The following is a 24,080-nucleotide window of genomic DNA, read 5'->3' on the forward strand; positions in this document are numbered from 1 at the left end:
ATATCCCAAAGAGTTGACCATTTCATTCCCACAGGACTTGCTCGCTATGTCCTATTGATATATCGATCGATACCGGCCCACGCAAAACAAGAATCGCTCGAGTTCATAGACTCTTCACATAAACGCTTCTCTCCACCATAGACTCCTCTCTATAGCCGCACCAAGCACGACTATAGTGAGAAAGGGTTGTCGAGAGAGAAGAAACCCAGCCGTTGCGCAATCTTGAATGAATCAAAAGAGGCTCAATCAAAATCGCCGACTGGATCATATGATCTTGTGTCCATCCTCCTTACCTGGAAAGGAATGCCTAAATTCTTTGATTAGTGTGTCGTATCATAACAGTACTTGGTTTTCTCATCGAGATCAGTATGTCAGTAAATTTTGGGACAGCATTAAGGAATATAATTTAAATTTGCGCTCAATGTAATGTACGCGTATCATGTTTGCACTGATCGATAGCGCCTCGTCTGTTTGTCATTGAAGATCGATGGCATTGACTCTGATTGGGTGGCGATCATCTAGGTTGAGGTCAGTTAAGACAATCATCGAAACCACCGCAACTCAAGATTCCCAAAACTAGAATGGAACAGCAAGGAAAGAAAGGCAGCTGCGAAGCTATTTTACATGTCAATGACTTTCCGTCCATTGAACGCTAATTGGGTATCTGATCGACTTTATCCATACGCCTTTGATAATAAAATAACCACCCCTATGTACTGCATACTCAGCGACGCGGAAATGTACTGAAAAATGGACTGGTGTTACATGGCTCTAGCCCTGAACATCGTGTGAATTCATAGACTACTCATCTTCAATTGGACCAATCAGTTGTTCATGTAGGTGGGCAAGGTGGTCTCTTTGAAGCTTGAAAGATTCGTAGTTTCCACCAATAATACATCGAAGAAGACTTTGATTTCGGCGAGTCTCCAGGTCAGCATTTTGCAATGTGTTCATGCTCTGCAGCAAAGCAGAAAAGGCAGCAGAAAAGCAGTCTTGAATTGCAGGAGTGTTTTTTGAACCGCCTGCAATGTCATTGTCGGAATTGTTTGGGTCGATTATAGAAAACTTCGGCTTATCGAAATCTCTATAGAGGTCACGAGCCGAAGACTGGTTATGGATTAGTCAGAACACAATTTATGGAGAAAAGTACTCACCTTTGAAAAAAGTTTAGGAGGGTTCGTCGAAATCGCAGTAGTCCGCGTATTAAACTCGTTACCATAAAGGTCGAGAAATTCCATCAAGACCTCACCAAGATGGTGTTCTGGTATCATCGTTTTACTCTTGACTTGTGGCATGTTCTGTAGAAGACTTACGACAAGGCAAGTAACAGAAAATCCTCCAATGCCACCATTGACCGGCTCATTCAAGCCCCTCATTGCCAATAAATGCTTGATAATCGTAACTAATATGGGCATTGCGGGGAATTGAGCCTTCCACTCTTGGAAAGTCTTGTTTGCGATTAGCCCTGTGTCATTTTCAAACGACATGTCAACCTTCAGGCCGGTAAAGCCATCCACCCATTTTGCAAGAGGCACTTTAGCACCGACGATCACCTCAATTCTACCAGTATTGAGGCGATCTTTTTCAACATTCCCTTTAACACGCCAGATGTGACTTTTGCTGTTGTATTTTGGATATCCGCCATCCATATACTGGTTTGAGACCATAACAACATCCATGTCAGCAGTAGGAAGATAGAGGCCTGCGGGAAAAGAGCCGAAAGCCAGTATATCGGCATCTCGATAGTATTTGCGAAAATTTTCTCTCAAATTGACAAGCAGCCTCTGTCGAATCACTTCTTCAAATTTGCGAGGTTTGACATAATGGTAAAAGTCCATGATTTCTTTATGTAACCTAAAACTAGGATTAGCTTTAAGATGGCGTTCGAGAGAAATTTATCACTCACCAGAATCCCATATTGGACGTATCAGAATGGTCCTGTAGCCAAGGAGCGTCGTCCATCCCCGGCTTAACGCGCCACTCTGGAAGAAGGACGCCACTGGACCTGGGAGGCTTACCAGGGATGAGCTTATTCACAAGTGGTGGAGGCTTAATCACGTCGCTAACGGTGCGCTTCCTGCTACCTAAAGCGGGGTCGGTTGATAGATCCAATGGTTTGGACGCTCTTTTTGGAGTTTGGATAACATCCCCAGGCATGCTGTTGACGGTCGTTAGCTGTGTAGCAACTTCTCTGGTCTCACTGGCGTAGCTCTGTGGTTGTTGAGGCATGTCAAACTTTCGAATGTTTTCAAGGTGACTGAAAGATCTAGCTGAACCGGGTTCGGACTGATCGAAGGCTCGCGGTTCGTATTCATCTTCTTCACTGTCGATAGTTTCTGGGGCACCAAAATCAAAAGAGATGAAGTCGTCCTGAGCAGCATCTATTTTGGTAGGGCCTTCTTGACCAGATGTAACACGTGCCTTTCGAATAAGCTTAACGACATCTTTCTTCTTTCGGTCAGATTCGCCTGGTGGTGGAAGGGCCGTGTAAGGATCGGGGTTTGACCATTTCGGAACACTGTCAGCATCTGCGGTTTTTACACTAGTACGAGCCATCTTCTTCTTAGGTTGATCATTATTGTCATCATCATCCGACATTTCCATCTCAGCTTCATCACTGTCGGATAAGTCGCCGACATCTCTGTACTTGACATCAGTAGCAGCATCTTCGTTCATGCCTGGCATGAGTTCAGGAGTAGGCGAGCGCTTCCCTTTTAAAAAGAGACGATCTGATGCCAACCTTGGACCACCTCGACCACGGTAGCCACCACGTCCACGATTAATGTCACGTCGATCTTTTTCGCGTCGACGACGAAGATGATCTTCATTCCGATCTCTATTACTGCTAGAATGATTGTTGCGACCTTGTGCGCGAGATTGAAATCTGTCGGTATGTTCGAAATCAATGGATTGTGGTGCATCGTAACGGAAATCGAAGCTCGGGGGAGGGGGAGGGCGATATCCATCATTCATACGATAAGTATCACCAGCCCCAGCAGGACGACGAGGAGGTTGAACACCAGGAGCATAACTTCCATAGGCTGTTGGAGGAGGATTGTGGCCATTAAATTGAAATATTTCGCGATCGCGGTTTGCAGTGTGGGGTACATAACTGTCGTATTGTGAAGGACGAGGGTGATAAGAATCTCCCATGTCGCGACGATTCCTTTCGGGTGTACTGTGGTTGTAATTTCTTTCATTTCTATCTCTGTCTCTATCTCTATCCCAAAAAGATGCAGAAGGTCGAGGAGGAAGGCCATTTGGAAGCTGTGGTTGACGCGACATTTTGCAAAAGGAAGGACAAGGATGAAGTTGAGGTTGATGTTGATCTTGAGGTTTGAATTGTTTGATGGAAGAAGTTTCATGTAGGACCGACCGGGTAAAGCCGTCAGAGGTTAAGTGCATTGATGTTGATACGGCCAATCTGGGGACTGTAACAATCTGCCGTGGCTATCGAAAGGCGGTGAAAATAATATACGGTGAAAGGATTTGAGGATCTAAGTGAATACTTTGGTTCTCACAGTACGGAGTATTGATACTACCTAGGTACGGATGTCAATGAAAATGGTCCCTCATCCTCTTCTTCAACATTAAAACATCCGTTCTGATCCCCAACCTACTACCCATACTACCGGTATCACCCTTCGGAGAATTACAGTTGCATTCATTGACATTTGATCGTGACATGTGATTGTACCCCGGATTTCATGCCGAGTACGGTTTGGCAACACTTCATTCCTTCATTGTTCAATTGTAAATCCGCAGTCAATCAATAACTTTTCTACTCTACTTCATCTCAAACCATCCTCTATATCATTGTTGCAATTAACTACTGTCTACTACATTCATATTTCCCTTTTTGGAAGTGTTCAACGGCAGCCCGTTGATCTTCCTCCACCATTTCCTTACACTCGCATAGCCTGTTATCAGAAATGACGTTGTGAATACTAGGTAAATGGCTGCGTTCGTATGTTACCCAATTTCTGCCCCATGCTTAGCTTTCCCCAACAAATCCATCCCTCAAGATCGATATCCCCAGCACAATTAACTAGATCAATAGGATACTCCTTGGTTGGATCAAATGTCTGGTACTCCAACTTCAAGAAAAGATAACCATGGCGGATCCTTGACTCCTACTGATCCCAACCCTCCGACGATAGCGGCATTCTCTCCAGTCACTCTATCACATGCCTCGTCTGCCAATAAGCAGAGATCTACTATACTCGTTCATCAAAAGTCCCCTTTATTACTAGCGACGCCTCCTCAGATTACGAGAGCTTTAGCATATTCGCATCCTTTCCTATTACCTCTCAATAAACTTGCGGGATTAATAACATGGACGAGTGGAGATCCTTGGGAGAGCTTCTTGCTCGTCGCTAGTTTTTGGGCATTCGTACTATACGGAGATGTGGTCATGCGATATGCTGGACCTTTGGTGGTGGTTATTGGTTTGATATTGGGAATGTACTCGAGACGATATTCCCCTTTATCATCAACTAGCTGGACAGGAGAGAAACAGAAAAAGGGTCATAAAAGGGTCGAGTCAGAGATGACGAATACCAAGCATCAGAAAACTTTGGATGAGATCGTGGAGACTTTGAAGATATTTACGTCAAGATGCAATGTACTTTTGGATCCTCTCTTACAATTGACGGATTTTCTATCAACCCAACGAACTGCGACCTCCGCTACGACTCGACCAGCACTTACGACGCTTTTGATACGAATCCTTCTTGTCACACCCATATGGATCATTTTGACTCTTCCACCTATACAAGTCATCACCACAAAACGTATTGCTTTGGTAACTGGGACGATCTTCTTGACTTGGCATTCTCGACCGAATCGAATAGCCAGAACAATCCTATGGAGATCATCTCTCGTTCGCCGCATATGTACTGCAATAACTGGCCTGCATTTGACAGATGAGCTATCGCCTGCCGCCAGTGGAAACGATGGCAAGCCTCCTCTACCACCACGCACATCCTCCTCCTCCGCAGATGCAACTTTAGTAGCAGATGCAGCTATCACGAGAAGACTAGAAGCACCGGGTGTAAAATTTACATTCATTATATATGAAAACCAGCGCAGATGGGTTGGACTAGGATGGACAACTTCACTATTTGCTTATGAGAGATCTGCTTGGACAGACGAACACCTCAATCCTGTTCCTCCAAAAGAAGAGTTTGAATTACCAGATGTAGAGGGTGGCGGCGCGAGATGGAGATGGGTTAAAGGTAGTCGCTGGCGTGTTGAAGGAGCCGCCGAGCATGATGAAGGCGGCTCTAACCCGAAGGCTGAGAGTGATGGAGGAGCAGGGTGGATATATTATGACAACAAAGTACTTATTATTCATATCCCTCAAACATTCAATATACATAGAGCTAACCTGTACAGTGGCAAAATGGTCGTCGTGGACAAGACGGATGGGGAAAATACACACGCCGAAGAAAATGGTACCGTGATGCCGAGCTCGTCGAAATCACATCTAGCACAGAAATAAGACCCTCCCCAACTCCAACTCAAGCATCCGCAAGCATAGACTCAAACTCTGTTCGCACGCGACTCTCATCACTCTCAGCTTCGAGATCAAGGAGTCCGCCTCCGTATTCAGATCGTGATGATGCCAGTTTGGCGAGTAGTAGGAGTGGGCGATACAGCAGCAAGAAAAGTAGCTTGAAGAAGGAAAGGTTGGAAAGGGGAAGTAGGAAGAGTAGCATGAGTTTGCAATCGGAAGTGGATGACGAGAGGTCGTTTACGAGGCCTAGGGCAACGGATTGGGGCCTTAGTGATGATGCCAGAATGGGCTTGGAGTAGTTGGGTTCGCGCGGCTTTTGGGATTGGGATCGGGATTGGGCTTGGAGTAAATATGGTGTTCGGCATAGGAAGGGAAACTCGGTTTTGTCATGGGCGGTTAAGGAGGTATTATACCATATCGTGTGGATTCACCATTTGTAGAACGCCATACCGATTTTGTATATTTAAACACGCGGGACATGAACTATGTAAAGTAATTGCACATGATTTGAAATATTTGGGGTATCTTTTCATTCTTTATCCGTTTGGCGCTCATTAGACTTTTCCTTCCCTCGAATGAGTACTTTGAGCTATGCTGTACAAGGAAGGTATAACCTATTCTTACAGATCCCAGGCCACACACCATGCCAAACCATGCCATCCTTCTAACCCACCGTTCCCTTCCATTCCTATACCATATAAATTATCACTGGAATCTTTCATACCGTGCCATTTTGTAGACCGAGACTCCCTACAGCTCCACACGCCTGCAGATATAGAGATATCTTTTTCAACCCTTTTTAGTGCACTTATGCTCCTGCAACCTTCCCTAATGTACCTACTCCCCTACTCGAAAAGATTCCCATAATACCAAAACCGACGTAGAATAAGGCTAGAGGATAGGCTACTAATCCTCGCATTCCCTTCATTCTTCCTACCGCACAGAACATCCCACTACTACTGTACGTACACCACACAATCGCTAATGTGGTTAAGACATAGCCGACCAGCCCGTCCATCGGCATAATAATCCCCACCACACTTGTGAGTACCAATGGTAATAAACAATATCCCAGCACACTAGCACTTCGCGGAAATGTGAGGGTAGAAGAGAGATGCGAGGGGCCGACGGATTGTTGGGAGTTAGGATCGGTGTTAAGAGGTGGTGACATGAGCGAGAGGATTAGATGGAGTGAGGAGGATCCGAGGAGTGCCAATCCATATATGTATCCGAAATGTACTTTCCCCGAAAATAGGAGGAAGGTTCCGAATAATAGGAAGAAGAGTATAGGTCCCGCAAGATCAGAATCGTCCATTATGTGTTGATCGATGCGCGCAAGAGGGTTCAGTACTGCTAATGTCTTTTGACTCAAATTAGCATCTGCGCATCCAATCTAGAAGCATCTTGACTCGAAGAAACAATAATTGAAACAATAACCATACCTTACCCCTGATATGACCAAAATTCACTCCCAACTCCTCCAATAAAGGTGGTTCGCCATCATAGCCCTCCGTTCCAAAGGCGGCCAACCACCCAGTTTTTAATCCACCACTCTCTCCCATCCGCCCACTCACACCCGACTGAGCATTTCCAGGGAATCCAAATCCGCCGCTTCCACCTCCAGGATACGCTTGCGCGGCAGGAGATATGCCATATCCATATGCGGCCTGTGGTGTGGCGTGACCTGAGACGGCACCGGGTGTATAGGTTGAGGGGTAGAATTGAAGGTTTTGAGCTGCGGTATTGGATGCGCCGTAAGGATTATTTGGGGGAGGGGAGGAATAGAATTGTGACATCTTTTTGAAAGGTGGAGGGTAGATGCTGTGGAAATTGTATTGCAGGTTAATCGATATTGAATTTACTGGTTTGGGACGCTAATATGGAATAGGAGAAGCATTTGTGATTGTTTTGATTATTTGTTGTTCAGGTCTCTTAAGGTGTCTTTTTGGTACGAGCTAGCTGGAGCACTGATGACGGGTTACTGGCCTTAGGCATAAATGGATTTCTCTAGAACCCTGCATTGTCGGCCGATGGCGGAAGGTTATTCCGGGAAAAAGTTGGAGATATAATTCACATTATCTCCCGCCTTCTGGTGAACAGTGACCGATTTTTCTTTACCATAATCCAAGCTTCAATTGACCAGGACTGTTATTGACAGTCGCAAATTCCTCGCCATGGTATGTATATAATAAGAAGTTCCTCACAGCTCCCACAAACTTTATCGAAATGCAATTCTCACAACCATTACACCATCCTTTCGCACTGAATATGGGAAAAAATACATACTAACTCATTCAAGGCCCACCGCATAATAACCCAAGTCGTCATAACCGGCTCACGGGTCCTCGGGCGCGCTATATCAGAATCCTGGAAACAAGCCAAAGCCTCCTCAGCATATCAAAAAGCGCAACAATCCGGCTCTGCTGGTGGCGGTGCGGCTTTCTCCTCTAACGGTCTCACACTAGACGAGGCCTGCAAAATCCTCAATGTCAAACCACCAAAAGAAGGAAAGATGGATATGGAAGACGTCATGTCGCGGTTTAAGAAATTGTTCGATACGAATGATCCGAAGAAGGGAGGGAGTTTTTATCTGCAAAGTAAAGTGCTAAGGGCGAGAGAGAGGTTAGAGCGGGAGGTGAAGGTTAAAGCGGAAACGCTGGAGAGAGAGGCAGAGCTGAGGGAGGGGTGGAAACCGAAGGTTTTTAAGGACCGGTGATAATAGTGGTTGAGGTGCGGGGCTGATGGGTTACAGGACGGATAGATTTGGACGATTGGACGGTTGAGAAACGATGTTATCCCGATATATACCTGAAGTGATGGACGACGTCGAACGAACCTGAACAAATTTACCCGACGGATGAACGGATGTGCAAACTCTTCCCTCTTTTGTATTAAATACATAGCATGGCGTTCCGGGGCGGCAAGATTATGTGGGTACCATGGTCAGCATTTCTGGCATGGGTAAGAAGGATTATGTAGAGTACTGTATAAAACAGACAGTTGGAATCAATACATGTTCCATATTACAAGATATTGAAGTCATTGTACTTTCTTTTATTACTTTTTGAGGGGGAGCTTTAGCTCAGCTGACATTGACTACTTCTATTCAGGTCCCTTCGTCATTCAAGAATTAACGTGAGCGCGTACTGACCACAGGCCACCCCGCCCTCGCATCGTGTATATCTGAACGTCGCTCTTTTCTTCTGCTCGAATTCTGGTATCATATTAATAATCTTCGCCAAATTCGGCACGTCAGTGGTTTCCCTTACTTGGACTACCGCACACTCTTGAAGCTCTATGACCTTCCTAGAGACTCTAGCCACCATATCCAAATCTCTCATTCTTTCCTGGACACTGAGTGCGCCCTCCAACAACGCAATTACTTCCTCCTCACGATTGAGACGTCGCTGCAATGTGATGGAGGGCTCCAACATCGCCCATTTCTTTCTGAGAAAAGGTCCGGGTAAATGCAGGATCACAATTGACTTTTAACTCATTAATTTCCTCCAAGTGAAAAAAAGTGGATCCCGGAGCGTTTGCTCATCTATGATCCCGCGATATATGTGCGCGTCCATATATCCTCTGTGGCTTGGTTATGCAAATCGTATCATCTACTTCCTCGGCTTTCGAAAACGTTTCACTAGTTTCGAGGACGAACGCTTGGAAGGCGCACAGCCGTTTACGGGACATTTGGATGTTTTCCATTCGCCAATTTGGGCCCGGTTGAGCAAGTTCCAGGAAATCGGTCTAGGATTTGAGGTTGTGAGATCATTTCAGAATTGGGACTAGAAAGAGTGGAGTGTGCTGTAGGCTTGAGGGAGAGAGGTAAATATTGCAGGTGGGCACCAAATGAAGTCGAGGTATTGGAATTTGCTGCACGGGGATGGATCGAAATTATTAACCACCTGCGGGCGAGAACTCTTCTCTACTCTGGTGCGGAGCAGCCGATGCAATAGCCGCAGGGTAAATCAAAGGTTAGCTGTAAAGTCACTGGACTCTTTCACGTAGCCATCACATTTTTCAGCCGGTTTGATGCTATCTGGAGACCTTGACGTACTCGGCAAGGTGGGATCCACGTTATGCTCCCTATAAATAGCTTGGGTAAAATTCATTACTTTGGTGAAAACAAGGACATGGTAAAATCTAAAAAGGCAGGCGGCGCCGACCTTGTGACATAAAGTCCCTTGTGTAGGTATGTAGTCTATCAAAGGCTAAATCAGTTGGTGCTTGGCAATGGTGTAGGAAAGAAATGCTCGGAGCTAATCAGGACTCCTAAAGTCCTTTCAAAGACTTATACACGAAATGATATTTGAGGGATATTGTGGACTGAAGACAGAGAAGTAGAGAACATGCTGAAAGTTCGAGACCTCTGCAGACATCACCTTAAATGGATGCTCTTTGGATAGAATTGAAGCCAATGAGCAGGATCCGGAGAGTGAAAGGGAAATGCGATGTCTATCTAGCATATTATATATAGTTATATAACCTGGACTGTGATAACCACACACCAGCATCGGCACTTGCTACTGGGACACAAGCACTCACTCCTATTCACCCATGTATATGGAGTTTGGCCACGAAGTCGTCAAGCTCCCTCCATGATGTAGTGATAGCACAGTTTCCTTGGCATGGTATAATGATTTCTCAGGAAATCATTCCCACAGCCCATGCGACCTTGTTGTAAGGCTGATTTGGAAGCCGACATAGACATTGGTTCGAGAAGAAATGATTCGATGGAACTTAAGGGCATCTTTGTTGGGTTAAGAAGGCTTAAATCTTACATGTGATTTGTAAAGCTTCTTTATATTATGATCTAAATTTTAAAAAGGCGCTTAGCTGGTCCGTCCCGCAAAATTAATCACCTTGTTTGCATTTTGATGGAGCGTTAGAAGTTGGTAGCACCTACTATTTGCTGGTAAACTTTTTTTGTCTGTGCGCAATCCCTTCATTCGTTCGGGACTGTGGCACGTGTGTGGCTGTAAGCTCTTTATCAGCTTTCGAACGAATTCTGCAACATCATTACCTTTCATAATTCGACAATACTATCAATTCCACAGGACGAAGCGCGTTTTTATCGAAATATCGGACCTCTAATAAGTTCCAATAGTATGGTTTTTTCTTGTAACTATATCTAGTGAGTAACCAAGAAGCTTTCTTCAAGAGCGAAGTGGTCTCAACTAATAGTTTAATCCCCTCGTGCTGTTGATTTTACCTTGCCTTATCATTATATCATGCTTCTTTTTCTATAGCTTCTCCATATTTTGTTTTCCATGCTAGGATGGATGTCATTGCCATCGTCTTCAATCTCCTCACTCCGTTGGTCATCATAATTTGCGCCTCGTGCTCACATCACTTTCGGTATCTCGCAGTAGCTTTATACTACCGCTCGAATGGTAAGCATGCGATGCTTTAGAGATCTGTAACCATACTCCTGAAGTCTGGAGAGTCAATGGTGACAAGTTTGAACTGGTCGGTGTATTTGTAATATATTGCCAAATGGCTGGCTTTGTGAGTTGTAAAAGCCACAGGACAGGACTTAGTGGTCAGGCCGTAGCGAATGTTGAAAGAGCAAGGCTACCTCATCTACGAGTTCCCCTACTGGTGTTGACATGTTTCCCAGTTTTGAGATGTTATATCCACCTCAAGGTTAAATCCATTACAAAGATTTTCCAACGTTCATAGATTTCCAAACATGGAAAAGCTTTGCATCTAGACCACAGGCAAAACTTACTGGAGGCATTGCTTTTGATACAAATATTGATCATATAGAAGTATCTAAGAATATCGCAAAGCCAACGCTTCTGAAGTTAAGATAAACCGGAACTAGCGAGCCTCACGTTTCAATGACTCTAGGCCACTGCTCCTAGACAAGTGGATGGTCCCACTCAGTACTGTAGTCACGTTTTGGTGCAAGTAACCTATGATGTAATGCTTCATAAAAAGTTTTCTCGGAGACTCATTGGCCCAGTTAGTCCCTTTTTCGTATTTCCCCGCTATATATATGTAACAGGGCAGAGAAAATGTGATACGATCAAAGTAGGTGATCAATATTACAGGTCTTAAAATCATGATCTGTCTCCTAAATAGTGCCTGTATGTTAAATTTCGTCCAAAAAAAAACCTCATGAAAAAGGTGCTGTAGACCAATCAAATTGGAAGACAAGTAAATCCTCATTGCACCATTGGAAATTGAGGCAGTTGGATAAAAAACTATCATGTTTGACCGCGGCATGTTGGAGGCGTAATGCGGGGTAATGTGATTCATTCATTCGCCAGCTCACTCACTCCACAACTTTTCGATATATCTCAACAGCAAGTATGCCTGCCTAGATTCAAACTTGACATTGTACCTCAAGTACAAAAAACAACAAGGTCGCAAAAATGCCAGATTTTCCACCTGATACGTAAGTCTTTCTAGATACTATGACACCAAATGCTTTTAGCTAATAATCATCTTGACAGGGTAGCTTTCATAACCGGTATGCATGATACGTCGTTTCTTGAGCAAATCAAAAGCTCCTTCTATATACAAAGGATATTCAAGGTATTAATACTTCGAAGGCGCAGCATCCGGTATCGGTTCCGCCGTCGCTCGTCAACTAATACTCGATGGAGTGACCAACCTTGCGCTCATCGACCTCTCACCCATGCCCTTAATTTCAACCACCGAAAGCCTTCTTTCCCTCCCCAAAGAGTCTACCATTCTCACCCTCTCCTACGACATCTCTATAGAAGACGAAGTTGATTGTGCAATGTCTGAGACGATCCAAAAATTCGGACGCATAGATATCTGTTTCAACGCAGCTGGAGTCTCAGGAAGGCTAACTGGAACAGCGGATGCGAAATCCGTTTTTCTAGACAATGTTCTGGATGTCAATTTGAAGGGATTGTGGCTTTGTGAACGCGCGGAACTGAGACAATTCTTGAAGCAGGAGGAGCGAGATGTTTGGTATGTTCACATGTGATGTTCCCTTTTGCTGCGCTTTTTTTTACTCTTTGTCATCCGCTTTATTCCTACCCATATGGATGTTTTATGCACACATATCAATACGCCACTACGGGCAACTGAGAATCCTTCTCCAAGCAATAATCAGTTCATTTTTGCTATTTACATCTCTTCTTATCCATGACCGAAGAAGAAGAAAAGACCTATCACAAATAATTGAAAGAAACTCTACGCCCCACCTCATCTACCAAATCCAAACCCAAAACATCATCCATCCTAACACTCACATCGAAACTCTAGCACCGGACTGCCTATCAAAACCCGCGGTTCCATCCTCAATGTTGGATCAATAGCTAGCCACTCCGCACTACCCAATTCAGCACCTTATGTCATGTCTAAACATGGTATGCATACATAGCCCTCCGTTCCCCACCGTAAGCAACCCAAACAATCTAAACACCCGCAGGAGTCCTCGGCCTCACTCGCACCGACAGCACAGACTATGCCAGCAAAGGTATACGTATAAATTGTATCTGTCCCGGATTTATCGACACGCCCATGGTAACTAGCTTCCTAGAAAACGAAGATCAAGTAGGTAACTTCTGCTCCTCTATCTCCCTTTCTGCCATTCCTTCAATGCCCCCTTCCCCTCTCCATCCTCCTCAAAATCTAACACCCCACCCTAGAAATCCGCCCTCCTCGCCCGTACTCCCGTCGCACGCCTAGGTCTCCCGGAAGAAGTAGCATACACAGCCTCCTTCCTTCTTTCCGACCGCGCGAGTTTCATCACCGGAGTTGGTATTGATGTTGATGGTGGTCGGAGTAGTCATTGATTGATTTCTTTTGCTAGCTTTCCCGCTGAAGCGTGGAGTTTTTGGGATTTAATATCTGGATTTGCGCATTCAGCACGGAAACTTTGGTTTGAGTAAGAATATCTCGGAATGGTTAAAATGACGGGTCATCGGCGAGAAAGGGGACGGTAAGAATTTAAAGTAAGTTCTGCAAGTAAAACAAGCAATAAGGTTCGCCAACCATGAATGATTTTTTTAAAGAGTTGATTGCATTTTAAATCTTATCCCTAAGCCTGAACTTAATATTTCCCAATCCCATAATGTGCACAGAAAAACAGACCATGTGGAAAATAATTACGCATACGCCATATTTTTCCCTATCCATCGAATCCCAAGCGCAATTATTCGTTGTTATCACTAAGGAAAAAGAAAATCCTCGCGCCCAAATATCAAATTGTCCAGATCAACCAAACTCCAATCATCGCAAGCCACCACTTCTAGCACTCTCCCCAACCCTAACACTCTCATCTTCTGCCGCATCCCTGTCCCTTAAGCCATCTCTAGCTCTTCCAACCGCCATACTGGCTGTCGTACTAACACTTTCACTTCTTGGCCTCGTCAAACTCGCATCACTCTGTCTCCTCTCCCTCAACGTCCTCTCCAATTCTCTAATCCTCTTCTTCAACGCCTCATTCTCTTTCTTCACACTCTCCAACTCCTGTCTTTGGAAAGCAGCCTCTTCATATCTTCCTGTTGTTGGCACACTTGTCACACTGCCAACGTCTCCCGCAGCATTACCACTCATTGTTGGTACGGTACCCGATGAATAATCACGATGTGGTAACATACCAGGTCGTTGTTGGTGATAGAAATGCGAGAATTGATCAGCATGTCCAAAGCTACCGCTCAATAGTGCAGGACTACTAGCTCCGGATCTTTGAACGCCGGTCATAGAATTTTGACGACTGAGAGAGATAGATTGAGGGAGGGAATCGACGCGTCGGGCAGCCGGAGCTGCGATTCCGCTGGCGGTGCTAATACTACCTGCGGTGGCAGTAATGCTTCGAGTGGAAGTGCTGGACGACGTGCGGTGGTGGCGACGATGTGAAGGAATTGGATGGTTGGGGCCGGAAAGCAGATGGTTCGAATTATCCAATGCATCTGGATGGCCTGCAGAAGTTGACGAGGTATTTGAGACTACGGAGGCATTTTGAGCAGCGCGGAGCATGCTGAGTTCACGGGTTAATCGATTCACCTATTATCGCATTGCAAGAATTAGTATTTACAAGCAGAATGTGATGAAGCAAGCGACAGAAATGAACATACGACAGCTTCCTGTTCCTTCTCCAATTGTAGATGTAAATCCGCAGCCGTCAAAGGCCTTGGATGTCTCAATGGTCCAGGCCCCATTCCTACGCCCGTATTGTCACTTGCGGGAATTGTACCGGTGGCGGATGTCAGAATATTATTAGTAGGTGACATTAAAGGGGGTGAAGCTGCAGCGACGGCACTTTGATTTGAGGGAAGAATATTGAGAGAAGCAGTAGATAAAGGAGGATTTGGTGAAGACATCGCTTGAGAAGTGCGTCGAGAAGGAGTACGGGATGTAAGACGTGGAGAGGCTACAACCTCCTGAGGCCTAGGAGATGGAGGTACTGAGTTTAAATCTGGTGCCATGACTGACTTTCAAGTGAGCTGATTGCCAAATAAGCGTTTGTGAGTTGGTAGGTTTCAATACTGCGGGACCATTTTACAGAAGAAATTTGGTGAATCAATTAGTTAATTTAATGGTAACAAATATGAGGCTGTAATATGAGGCTGTAGGTACCGTTGTTGAGGATGTTTGATAACGCATAATTTGGAAGTTCGAGGGCTAATCTCGGGTGTGGCTGGTGATATTAGCCGGGTGAAGTCACATGACTATAGCGCACCTTAACAAAACCCCGAGTTCAAGTCACAATTACCAGGAAGGGATGAGGTGGCGCAACCTTCCTTATGACGTATGAAGCTTATAGAGGGGTATATAGAAATGAGAAGCTTGGTTGATTCTCCCAAACTTCATACCATACCTACAACATAATCCTTCAAACGTATCTCTTCATCACAGTGAGTATATATTGCCCGAACCATTTAACTTCTTGTCGTCGCTACCCCTTTCTCCACACAGGCTAGTTCCTAATGCACATTCCCATATCATATATCCCGATCCCAAGTCTAAATTTCATACTTCACTCAAACTAACTTTCCTTAGAACAACCCAAACAACACATAAACACACACATCATGCCTGAAGGACGTCAATCACCACCACCCGAAACCCAATCCGGTGCTCAAAAAGATGCTCCATCCGACGCCAAGGGAATCAACCAAGGAGGCAACAACCAACAAGATAGCAAATCTGATCTTGATGTGAGTCTGAAATTCTTCCTTTGATACCACTAGGAACTATAGAAGAAAGTAATACTGACACAATTTCCACAGAACCTCTCCTCCAACCCAAAGGGTCCTCTCGATGACCACTCTGAGGAGACTCGCTCGAAGACTCAGAATTAGAGGAAGCGTATTAGAGTGTTAAGCGATATTGAGTGGAAATATATATTAGTTGCATGTTCAAGGGAGATGCACATTTGGTATGATATGAGATGATATGAGATAATACTGTCATGAAACATCCGGAGAATTAATGAAATAAATTCGTCACGATACAAATCCCTCTGCTGTGAAATGGTTGTGCGTTTGTGAACGTGTTCGATGACTGATTACTTGATATTTAATCACGATTGCAAGCTGATTTACCTCAGACAGAGTGTCGATGTGCTCAATAATGCCAGCACAACCTATCTATCAAAGTAATGTTGTCACGTATAGAATGTCACTCTGAGATTTAGCCAACATGAACAAGATCACAATCACGATCACGTCCTATGTATGGCTGCTTCACAAATATTGCAATAAACCTTATAATATTGGACTCGCAAATTGATCATTAACCGTCATGTCATGTTCCGCTAATCCCAACGCATCGCTTGCAAATTGCCGACCATAGTAATCTGATAATTCATCCCTGATATCCGTTTTTGCAACCATTCCCATCCGATCCCGAAGATTGTTAATCGCATAATAAAAACCAAACGCTAAAAACCCTTAAGCAGAGGTTGACTTCTCTGACTGAGGCTCGAGAGGTGCAACCTTGGTTGAATCCACAATAGCTGCTGAATCAGCTAGGTAAGAAAACTACGTCAGCAGGAGACGAGTAATACAAATTTGATTCCCCTGACCCAAATGAAATAAACATAAAGAAATACATCTATTTACAACATCCAGTGCAAGCACATTGGCCTTCCGCGCAGGGACAGTCTTTGCTGTTTCCACCACACTTGCAAGTTGTCTTCTCGCTACCAGGGACCTTCTCCGTCTCAGCCTTGGGGCAGGAGTTGCAGCTGCATTGACCAGGAGCACAGCCGCACTTCGAGGTATTACCGCCGCAACCGCAGGTTGTTTTATCGGTACCTGGGACCTTCTTGACATCGGATTTGCCACAATCGCTACAGGCACAAGCTCCAGGGGCACATGGGCATTCTCCAGAAACTGAACCACACTTACAAGTTGTCTTCTCGGTACCAGGGACCTTTTGGGGGCCTTCTTGTTTCTTAATATCTGCCAAGCGGCGAGCCTCGGTATGAATGTCCTGAACTTGGCGGGAAGTTTGTGTATAAAAGTTCACAAGCTTTTGACCAGTTGGGGTTCCAGCAGCCTTTTCATAATAGGATGTCAAACCAGAAAGGAGAGAGTTGGCCTTTTGTGTGACACCATAAGATTCATCAGCGGCCTTGGCCTTTTCAGTGGCATGATACTTGCTATTGAGGTTGTTCAAGGTGTTGAGGAAGCGGCTAGAGACTCCATGCTTCTGATCAAGGTCGATAGCTCGTTGAGCAGCGGTGTCTCCGATAGCGTAACCATGGGCAAGGTATTCTGCGATGATACGGCTTCTTGGCTTCTCCTCCTGGGTTATTTCGTCGCTATCACGCTGTTCGTTGGAAGTATAATGGTTTCCATCGTCTTCGTTGAAGCCAGACGAGCTTCTAACCTTGACTTGAGTAGAGCCAAGCTGGGTGTTGTCGAGCAAAAGAGCTGTCTTGGCGGCGGTTTCCTTCTCGAACTGAACGGTGGCCTTTTGTGTCTCTCCGACAGATCCAAGTTCGAGGCTTGTGATCTTTCCACTAAATCAATGTTAGTTATTAAAGTATTGCAGTGGAAGTATGAGCTTGAGAAAAGGAGTCGCCACTCACCAGAAGCTGAAGAAGTCCTTAACTTCCTTCTCGCTAGTCTGTAGGGAAATGTTTTCGACATGTACAGTATTAGCAGACATGTTGATGGTAGTTTTTTCTTGGATGTAGTTTTTGTTGTTTGGTTGTGGTAAGGCAAACAAAATTTTGGTGTAGAGTAGTTGGATGCAAAGGAGTTGATGTTTTAATCGAAATTTATCGCGTGGCCGTTTGATTGTATTTGTAGTATGCAATGGAATTGGAAACAGGACTGAAAAGTGGGCAGATCAATATGATCAGCAACGAGAGGGGTAGGTCGTTGCGTACGTCACTGTGGCGTTTTGTGGCTTGTGTCGTAATGCCGGCGGAAACCAGCGAATCCAAGCAAAGCTTAGTACGTTACATAAGCGGAAGTAATAACTCAAATCCATTTCTCTATGGGCCAAGAGAAACATCTAGAACCATCCCACGATTGTGGGATTCTATCATGTGAATATCATTACTTTTGGTTAGCTCGGAATGACATAATACAGATCACGGGGCTCGAGAGAACAAGTCCAATGAGGTCAAGATACATGGACATGGTGCTTCACTACCTACTAAACAACATCACATATAACGACGTTAACGCATAAAGTATTCCATATACATTGATACTTTTCAATTCTGGTTGTGGCTTCAGCTTGTTAATTATCGATGATATTTTCTTAAGACTAGCTACCCGCTTAATAACTCACTCCCATTATTGGTCGTCATGGTTCCTCAGCTAGATGTAGTGGTTGGGTGATGCTTCAATCACACAGCCGAGGCCTTGCTTGAGTCTTAACGAATTACCAAAGTCATCTATTCAATCCTTGATGGTTTATTTGGGCTTGGCTTCTGTCCTTCACATCATCTAACAGCACTGAATAGCTGCACAGCCCGGACATGGGAAACGAGGGGCCAAAACTCTACTAACTACTTGCGGACTGTCCAAAGGCGAAAACGAGAAAATTCACTTTACTTGGAAAGCGCCATTTCTACTCCAGCTTTCTTTGGAAATTTAGGCTTCGTTTTTCAGGGTCCAATTTCAATGTCCTTGCCCAACATGGGTACTAATGGCGATCCCTATATTCGCGAAGAACTATGTATGGTTCGAAAATGTGACGATGAAGAAGAAACGCATTACCAGGATTCAACTTTTGGAAAGTCTGACGATGGAGAAGAAATGGATTACTGGGACTCAAGTCTCGATATAACCAATCTTATGCTTGATTACGAAGCTGGAGTCAAACCTCAACTTGTAGTGCAAGCTATTTATGACCGTATTGAAGCATATAAAAGGGTACAGCCATCTGTCTGGATTCAACTTCAGTCTATGGAAGATGTTATGGCTGCAGCCAGTGAGCTGGACAGGTGTTGGCCAGATAAATCCAGTAGGCCGCCGCTGTGGGGCGTACCTTTTAGCGTCAAGGATAACTTCGACATTGCGGGCATTCCAACCACGATTGGATGTCCAGCTCTAGCATACACCCCTACTTCTTCAGCGCTAGTTTATCAACGATGCATTGATGCTGGTGCTCTTTTCATTGGCAAAACCAACATGGAACAACTAGCTATTGGCATGACAGGTTGCAGATCTCCATATGGCATTTTGCACTCAACCTTCAGCCCATCTCGTATTGTTGGCGGGTCGAGTAGCGGTAGTGCGGTAAGTGTTAGTGAAGGGTTGGTATCATTCTCTTTGGGCAGCGATACAGCAGGCTCGATTCGGGTTCCTGCACATTTTAATGGCCTCGTTGGTTTCAAACCTACGAAAGGAACTGTCTCAGCTCACGGGGTGGCACCAGCATGTCTCCATCAGGACTGCGTTTCTTTTCTGGGCCTCACCACGCAAGATACGGAAACAGTCTGGAAAATTTGTCAGGGATTCGATAAAAATGACTATTTCGCCAAATCTCCACCTTTCAATGTTTCATCGCAAGTGTTATCCACAGATGCAAAACCCGCATTCAGATTTGGCACCCCACCGGATTCTGCACTCAAAGTCTGCATTCCCATCTATCGGGAGCAGTTTAATCGTGTTGTAACCACTCTTGAATCATTAGGTGGTCAACGAGTGGACTTAGATTGGACGCCCTTCGCGTCAGCTAACGAGCTTCTCTACGATGGTACGTTCGTCCTAGAGCGACTTACTACGCTACCCGAAGGCTGGTTCGAGAAGAATAAAAAACTCCTCCACCCTGTTATCTGCTCCGTCTTCGAAGGTGCACTCGCACGCTCTACTACAGCTATTGATGTATTCAAGGATTTGCACAAACAAGCCGAGTATAAAAGAATGGTCGAAAACATTCTTACACTAGATGATGATTCTAGCGAATTAACCGTCATGGTGGTCCCTACTACACCTTTCCACCCCACGATTGACGAAGTTGCGAAAGATCCTATTGGGATTAATGGACAGCTAGGTGCTTTTGCACATTTTGCTAATGTTTTGGACCTGGTAGCTGTAGCGGTTCCTTGCGGGACTTATAAATATGGCATTGATAAAATAGAAAGTTTACCTTTCAGTGTCACGATATTGGCGGGAACGGGATTAGATCGCCAGCTTTTACATTTGGTTAAGTGGTTGGAGGATGCGTTGAGGGATATTGAGGAAGTGGAACCATGGGATTTGCAGCTTCGAGAATTGGAGATTAGAAGAAAATAGAACAGGAAGAATAGTTGCGAGATATCTGAATGAGATTACTACTTCTTCATTAATTCAATGTTTTTGTCCAATCTAATCATAGTAGCACCTGATGTTCCATTTGGCTCTCACATTCAAATTTAAGTCCGAATCTGAAAATAGAATTCTATAACATCTATTATGTCGGACAAGTAAATCTCGGATTCATTACTTCGATTCAAACATTTCAATATTAACCCAACCTTGGGATCACCAGGATGAGTGAATATCCAGATTTGCCCTTCACCACTCGAACCCAGTTTCCTATCACCCGAAAGAAAAGACAAAATAAGAATATTTACTTCTGCCGCATGGAAAGTATAACGTTCATCTATAATTCCTCGAGACAGGGCCAGACAACCCTCTTATTATATATATATCGTTTTCAGACCTTTCGTGATGAGTATGTGCTAATGAATAGTTTTTTCAGTTGGATACACTCAATGGCTGGCAATACCGCAAGGAAGAGGCATCAGGGAGGCTTGGGCTGGAGAGGCGAGGGAAAGAGTTGAGTAGATATGTGTTTAATGTCTTTAGGATAAATAATAGTTTGAAGAAAACTATCAAATTCATCTACTTGTAGAATATCAAAGTTACAGGAATATTTTGTAGCCCATTTAACAATAGAAAACAATCTTTTTTTCGCCCACTCATAACAAATATTTTATAAAGCTCAACGACATTCAACAAATATTCCCCAAAAAAATCTTAGGCCATAGATGAATGGTAAATAGAGCGAAAAATATGCTTCAACTGTAAAGAGAGGAGATAGTTTTAGGCCCAAGAGGCCTTTCTGGATCCATATGTAAACCAAAGAACGGGAATGTGCTGTTTGCCACCAGTCGCGCCTGTAAACCGCCAAACCCATTCCATTCTGAAAACTTTGAGACCAACCACCGACCCGCGTCAATATCAACCCGTCACCTTATCACCATTCTCATATCCTTCGTTATATTTCATTCGTTTCGTCTATCATAGTCGTATCCAAAACCTTCCCCTTCCCCTCTTACACAACATCAACAAAAATGACCTCGGTCAATCCTCCATCCCCCCAAATGCCCACAACACTCATCGCAAAACCCAAACCCGCAACCACTGTCCTGACAACTTGGTTGGTCATGAACCCCTCCATTTCCTCTCTCACTTCCTCCCCATTAACATTATCATCCACCTCCTCTTCACTACTAGCCAATCCCGCACTTTCATAATCCCTCGCACTCTTGCTCAACACCTCATAACTGGCATCCATTTGTCTGGGACTCATAGCTTTCTTTGACTTTTTCTTTTGTGCAATGCGTCTTGGACCCGTGGAACCAATGGCGAGTGGGACTAATTTATCGACCATGGAGCTTGAGGCGGCAAATAGAGATGTCCAGAGGAGATAAGGATGTCTTTGTCCTCGAGGAGAGAAATAGAAGGCGAGAAGGAAAGACCATGATGAAATCCAGGTGAGAGCACGAGTGTGGGTTGTGGCGAGAGAGGTGAGGGAGCTGTAAGAACGAGATGCGAGAGTAGCAGACGGGAGGGTTAAGAAGGCGGGGATTGTGAGGGATGAGAGAGTATAGGAAACGCCCTATCGATCATGTCTGTTAGGCCTCTGAATTCATCATAGATCGGTAAGAGAGAAGAGGGGAAGATAATGAAGTTTGACAAGCTGTTGGATTCACTGGTGATTGATCTGAAATGGTCACTTATGGTGGGGTGATGCGATCAACTTACAGTAAGTAAGCCGAGGGAAATAGATCCCACAAACTTTAAAGTCGACACAGTCCTTGTAGACATCTTGTCGCGTACAAAAGTCCCTCCCAAATATAACTTTACGTAAGAGTTGTTCAATACGCAAAGACAATGTGATATGATGGATAGAGATGGAGATGGAGATGGAGTTGCTGCTTTGGCGATTCAGTCAGCGAGGTGGGTAGCGGGTGGGGGTGGAGGCTAAAGGGAAGATCCTTGCTTGTGCTTTCTGGGCTCGGGTGATTATATAATCACAACTTTAGCTCCCGGAACTTGTGAAATGACAGCCGGACCGAGGCACACGAGAATCCAAACCCCCGGATTTTAGTAATGTTTCACTTTGCTTCAGTGCCTGCCTAGGTAGGTTGGGCTAATGTTGGATTTACATTTTTACAACTCACTTCTCTCGTTATTTTTTTTGAAGCTGTGCTCTGCAATAGAACACATTATTTGATACAAGTATTCACAGAGAGGCTCGGCCATCAATTCTATCCAATACCCCAGATCCTCGTTACTCTTGCAATACAAACAAACATGGCTCTACCTCGATCAGAATATCTCTCCGACGTCTGGCGCGATGGTATCTTTGGTGTGAACTCCTAAAACATAGGCCCCTTTTATAATACATACTAAGTCTCTGTTTCTCAGATAACAAAGTTGTCTTCTGCACTGGCGGTGCAGGTTCAATATGTTCCGCCCAAGTCCGCGCAATGGTTCACCTAGGAGCAAACGCATGCATTATCGGACGCAATCCTTCCAAGACTGAATCCATGGCCAAATCCATATCGACAGCACGTCCTGGGTCCATCGTTCTCGGGATTGGCAATGTGGACGTGAGGGACATAAAGAGTTTGGAGAATGCGGTAGAGGCATGCGTGAAGGAGTTAGGAGGCATTGATTTCGTGATGTATGATGGCTTTTTCGTTTCCTTTTTCTTCCAATTTATATTCAAATTGATGAAACGTTCTAACATGCATGATCACTACAACAGCGCCGGAGCAGCCGGAAACTTTATTGCCCCTCTCGATGGTCTCTCTTCCAATGCTTTCCGAACCGTCCTCGAAATTGACACTCTCGGCTCCTTCAACACTCTCAAAGCCACTCTCCCGCAACTCCTGAAATCCGCTTCCGCCCATCCAAATAAAGCATCCAACCCCAACACTGGTGGCCGCATCCTTTTTATCTCAGCCGCGTTCCATTTTACAGGAATGCCACTGCAAGGACATGCAGCAGCAGCAAAAGCAGGTGTCGATGCTATTTCAGCAACGGCCGCCTTGGAATATGGTCCTAGGGGAATAACTAGTAATGTGATTACGCCAGGACCCATAGAAGGAACGGAAGGAATGGCAAGGTTGGGCGATAAGCAGAGTGAAGCAAACGGTGATGCGCAAAGAAGAAACCCATTGGGGAGATATGGTAGCGTGAAGGAAATTGCGGATGGAACTGTATACCTATTCAGCGATGCAGGAAGCTACGTCAATGGAGAAGTTTTGGTTATTGATGGCGGAAGCTGTATGTCTAAAGATTTCCTCACCAACCTCCCCACTTTTTTCTTCTCATTCATCCTCGCTAAGGTATTCATACTAATCTTGTGCAAATAGGGAGACTTCCGGGGCCCATGGCTGGAGCAAAGAGATACCCTGATTACTTACTAGACGATACGTTCGTACGACGAAAGGAGTCCAAGCTATGAACTCTGTCATGGTAAGGCACCTGTATAAAGTTGTTATCTTACATATCCCCCTGTGAAATTTGGAATCGAGAGGCGAATTGGGATGTAAATGGATAGACTCGTAATTTTAGAGACTTGTAATCTTTTTGGATTCGCCTATTTTCGCTTGTCGGTTTATCTAACTAATGAATATGGCTATATATATTTATATGTTTTCTTCATGATCATAACTTCATCATGTCATGACAAAGTTCATTGGTTCGTTCGTTTCATGCATACCTTTCCTACCTTGCTACCTTAATCTATCCACCGCATTAGTCCATCACAACGTCAACATTAACCCATAGTTCCACCCCCATTCCAAATCACCGCTTTTCACACAATTCCCCCTGCACGGTCCAAATTGTTCGAAGTCACTTCTCATCTCTTCTTCCCAACCGCCCCA

The 24,080-nt window shown here is 44.7% G+C and overlaps 12 protein-coding genes across 12 annotated transcripts; 6 read left to right on the forward strand and 6 right to left on the reverse strand.

Annotated features, from left to right (window-relative positions):
• Positions 1-801: 801 nt before the first annotated feature.
• Positions 802-3,285, reverse strand: SS1G_04619 (hypothetical protein; the record flags this gene model as incomplete). The annotated part of the gene is made up of 3 exons (XM_001594761.1): positions 802-1,107; positions 1,155-1,854; positions 1,907-3,285. 3 exons carry the CDS (start codon positions 3,283-3,285, stop codon positions 802-804), a joined length of 2,385 nt encoding a protein of 794 aa, XP_001594811.1.
• Positions 3,286-3,955: 670 nt separating this feature from the next.
• Positions 3,956-5,817, forward strand: SS1G_04620 (hypothetical protein; the record flags this gene model as incomplete). The annotated part of the gene is made up of 3 exons (XM_001594762.1): positions 3,956-3,967; positions 4,061-5,341; positions 5,398-5,817. The coding sequence occupies 3 exons, from the start codon at positions 3,956-3,958 to the stop codon at positions 5,815-5,817; spliced, it is 1,713 nt and encodes a 570-aa protein (XP_001594812.1).
• A 509-nt stretch (positions 5,818-6,326) lies between these two features.
• Positions 6,327-7,314, reverse strand: SS1G_04621 (hypothetical protein; the record flags this gene model as incomplete). Its single annotated transcript, XM_001594763.1, has 2 exons — positions 6,327-6,871; positions 6,966-7,314. 2 exons carry the CDS (start codon positions 7,312-7,314, stop codon positions 6,327-6,329), a joined length of 894 nt encoding a protein of 297 aa, XP_001594813.1.
• Positions 7,315-7,692: 378 nt separating this feature from the next.
• On the forward strand, positions 7,693-8,234 carry SS1G_04622 (hypothetical protein; the record flags this gene model as incomplete). Its single annotated transcript, XM_001594764.1, has 2 exons — positions 7,693-7,695; positions 7,818-8,234. 2 exons carry the CDS (start codon positions 7,693-7,695, stop codon positions 8,232-8,234), a joined length of 420 nt encoding a protein of 139 aa, XP_001594814.1.
• Positions 8,235-8,637: 403 nt separating this feature from the next.
• SS1G_04623 (predicted protein) lies at positions 8,638-9,208 on the reverse strand (the record flags this gene model as incomplete). The annotated part of the gene is made up of 2 exons (XM_001594765.1): positions 8,638-8,965; positions 9,177-9,208. 2 exons carry the CDS (start codon positions 9,206-9,208, stop codon positions 8,638-8,640), a joined length of 360 nt encoding a protein of 119 aa, XP_001594815.1.
• Positions 9,209-11,585: 2,377 nt separating this feature from the next.
• SS1G_04624 (hypothetical protein) lies at positions 11,586-13,296 on the forward strand (the record flags this gene model as incomplete). Its single annotated transcript, XM_001594766.1, has 5 exons — positions 11,586-11,610; positions 12,085-12,466; positions 12,764-12,867; positions 12,930-13,054; positions 13,150-13,296. The coding sequence occupies 5 exons, from the start codon at positions 11,586-11,588 to the stop codon at positions 13,294-13,296; spliced, it is 783 nt and encodes a 260-aa protein (XP_001594816.1).
• Positions 13,297-13,732: 436 nt separating this feature from the next.
• SS1G_04625 (hypothetical protein) lies at positions 13,733-14,931 on the reverse strand (the record flags this gene model as incomplete). Its single annotated transcript, XM_001594767.1, has 2 exons — positions 13,733-14,509; positions 14,581-14,931. The coding sequence occupies 2 exons, from the start codon at positions 14,929-14,931 to the stop codon at positions 13,733-13,735; spliced, it is 1,128 nt and encodes a 375-aa protein (XP_001594817.1).
• A 606-nt stretch (positions 14,932-15,537) lies between these two features.
• SS1G_04626 (hypothetical protein) lies at positions 15,538-15,807 on the forward strand (the record flags this gene model as incomplete). The annotated part of the gene is made up of 2 exons (XM_001594768.1): positions 15,538-15,663; positions 15,736-15,807. 2 exons carry the CDS (start codon positions 15,538-15,540, stop codon positions 15,805-15,807), a joined length of 198 nt encoding a protein of 65 aa, XP_001594818.1.
• Positions 15,808-16,561: 754 nt separating this feature from the next.
• On the reverse strand, positions 16,562-17,623 carry SS1G_04627 (hypothetical protein; the record flags this gene model as incomplete). Its single annotated transcript, XM_001594769.1, has 2 exons — positions 16,562-17,474; positions 17,544-17,623. 2 exons carry the CDS (start codon positions 17,621-17,623, stop codon positions 16,562-16,564), a joined length of 993 nt encoding a protein of 330 aa, XP_001594819.1.
• Positions 17,624-18,606: 983 nt separating this feature from the next.
• Positions 18,607-20,208, forward strand: SS1G_04628 (hypothetical protein; the record flags this gene model as incomplete). Its single annotated transcript, XM_001594770.1, has 1 exon — positions 18,607-20,208. One exon carries the CDS (start codon positions 18,607-18,609, stop codon positions 20,206-20,208), a length of 1,602 nt encoding a protein of 533 aa, XP_001594820.1.
• A 1,024-nt stretch (positions 20,209-21,232) lies between these two features.
• SS1G_04629 (hypothetical protein) lies at positions 21,233-22,008 on the reverse strand (the record flags this gene model as incomplete). The annotated part of the gene is made up of 2 exons (XM_001594771.1): positions 21,233-21,799; positions 21,946-22,008. 2 exons carry the CDS (start codon positions 22,006-22,008, stop codon positions 21,233-21,235), a joined length of 630 nt encoding a protein of 209 aa, XP_001594821.1.
• Positions 22,009-22,497: 489 nt separating this feature from the next.
• SS1G_04630 (2,4-dienoyl-CoA reductase) lies at positions 22,498-23,656 on the forward strand (the record flags this gene model as incomplete). The annotated part of the gene is made up of 4 exons (XM_001594772.1): positions 22,498-22,552; positions 22,612-22,870; positions 22,955-23,475; positions 23,565-23,656. The coding sequence occupies 4 exons, from the start codon at positions 22,498-22,500 to the stop codon at positions 23,654-23,656; spliced, it is 927 nt and encodes a 308-aa protein (XP_001594822.1).
• Between the last annotated feature and the right edge of the window lie 424 nt (positions 23,657-24,080).

The sequence above is a fragment of the Sclerotinia sclerotiorum genome, genomic scaffold (genome assembly GCF_000146945.2).
Source record: "Sclerotinia sclerotiorum 1980 UF-70 scaffold_5 genomic scaffold, whole genome shotgun sequence".
Taxonomy (NCBI): Eukaryota; Fungi; Ascomycota; class Leotiomycetes; order Helotiales; family Sclerotiniaceae; genus Sclerotinia; species Sclerotinia sclerotiorum.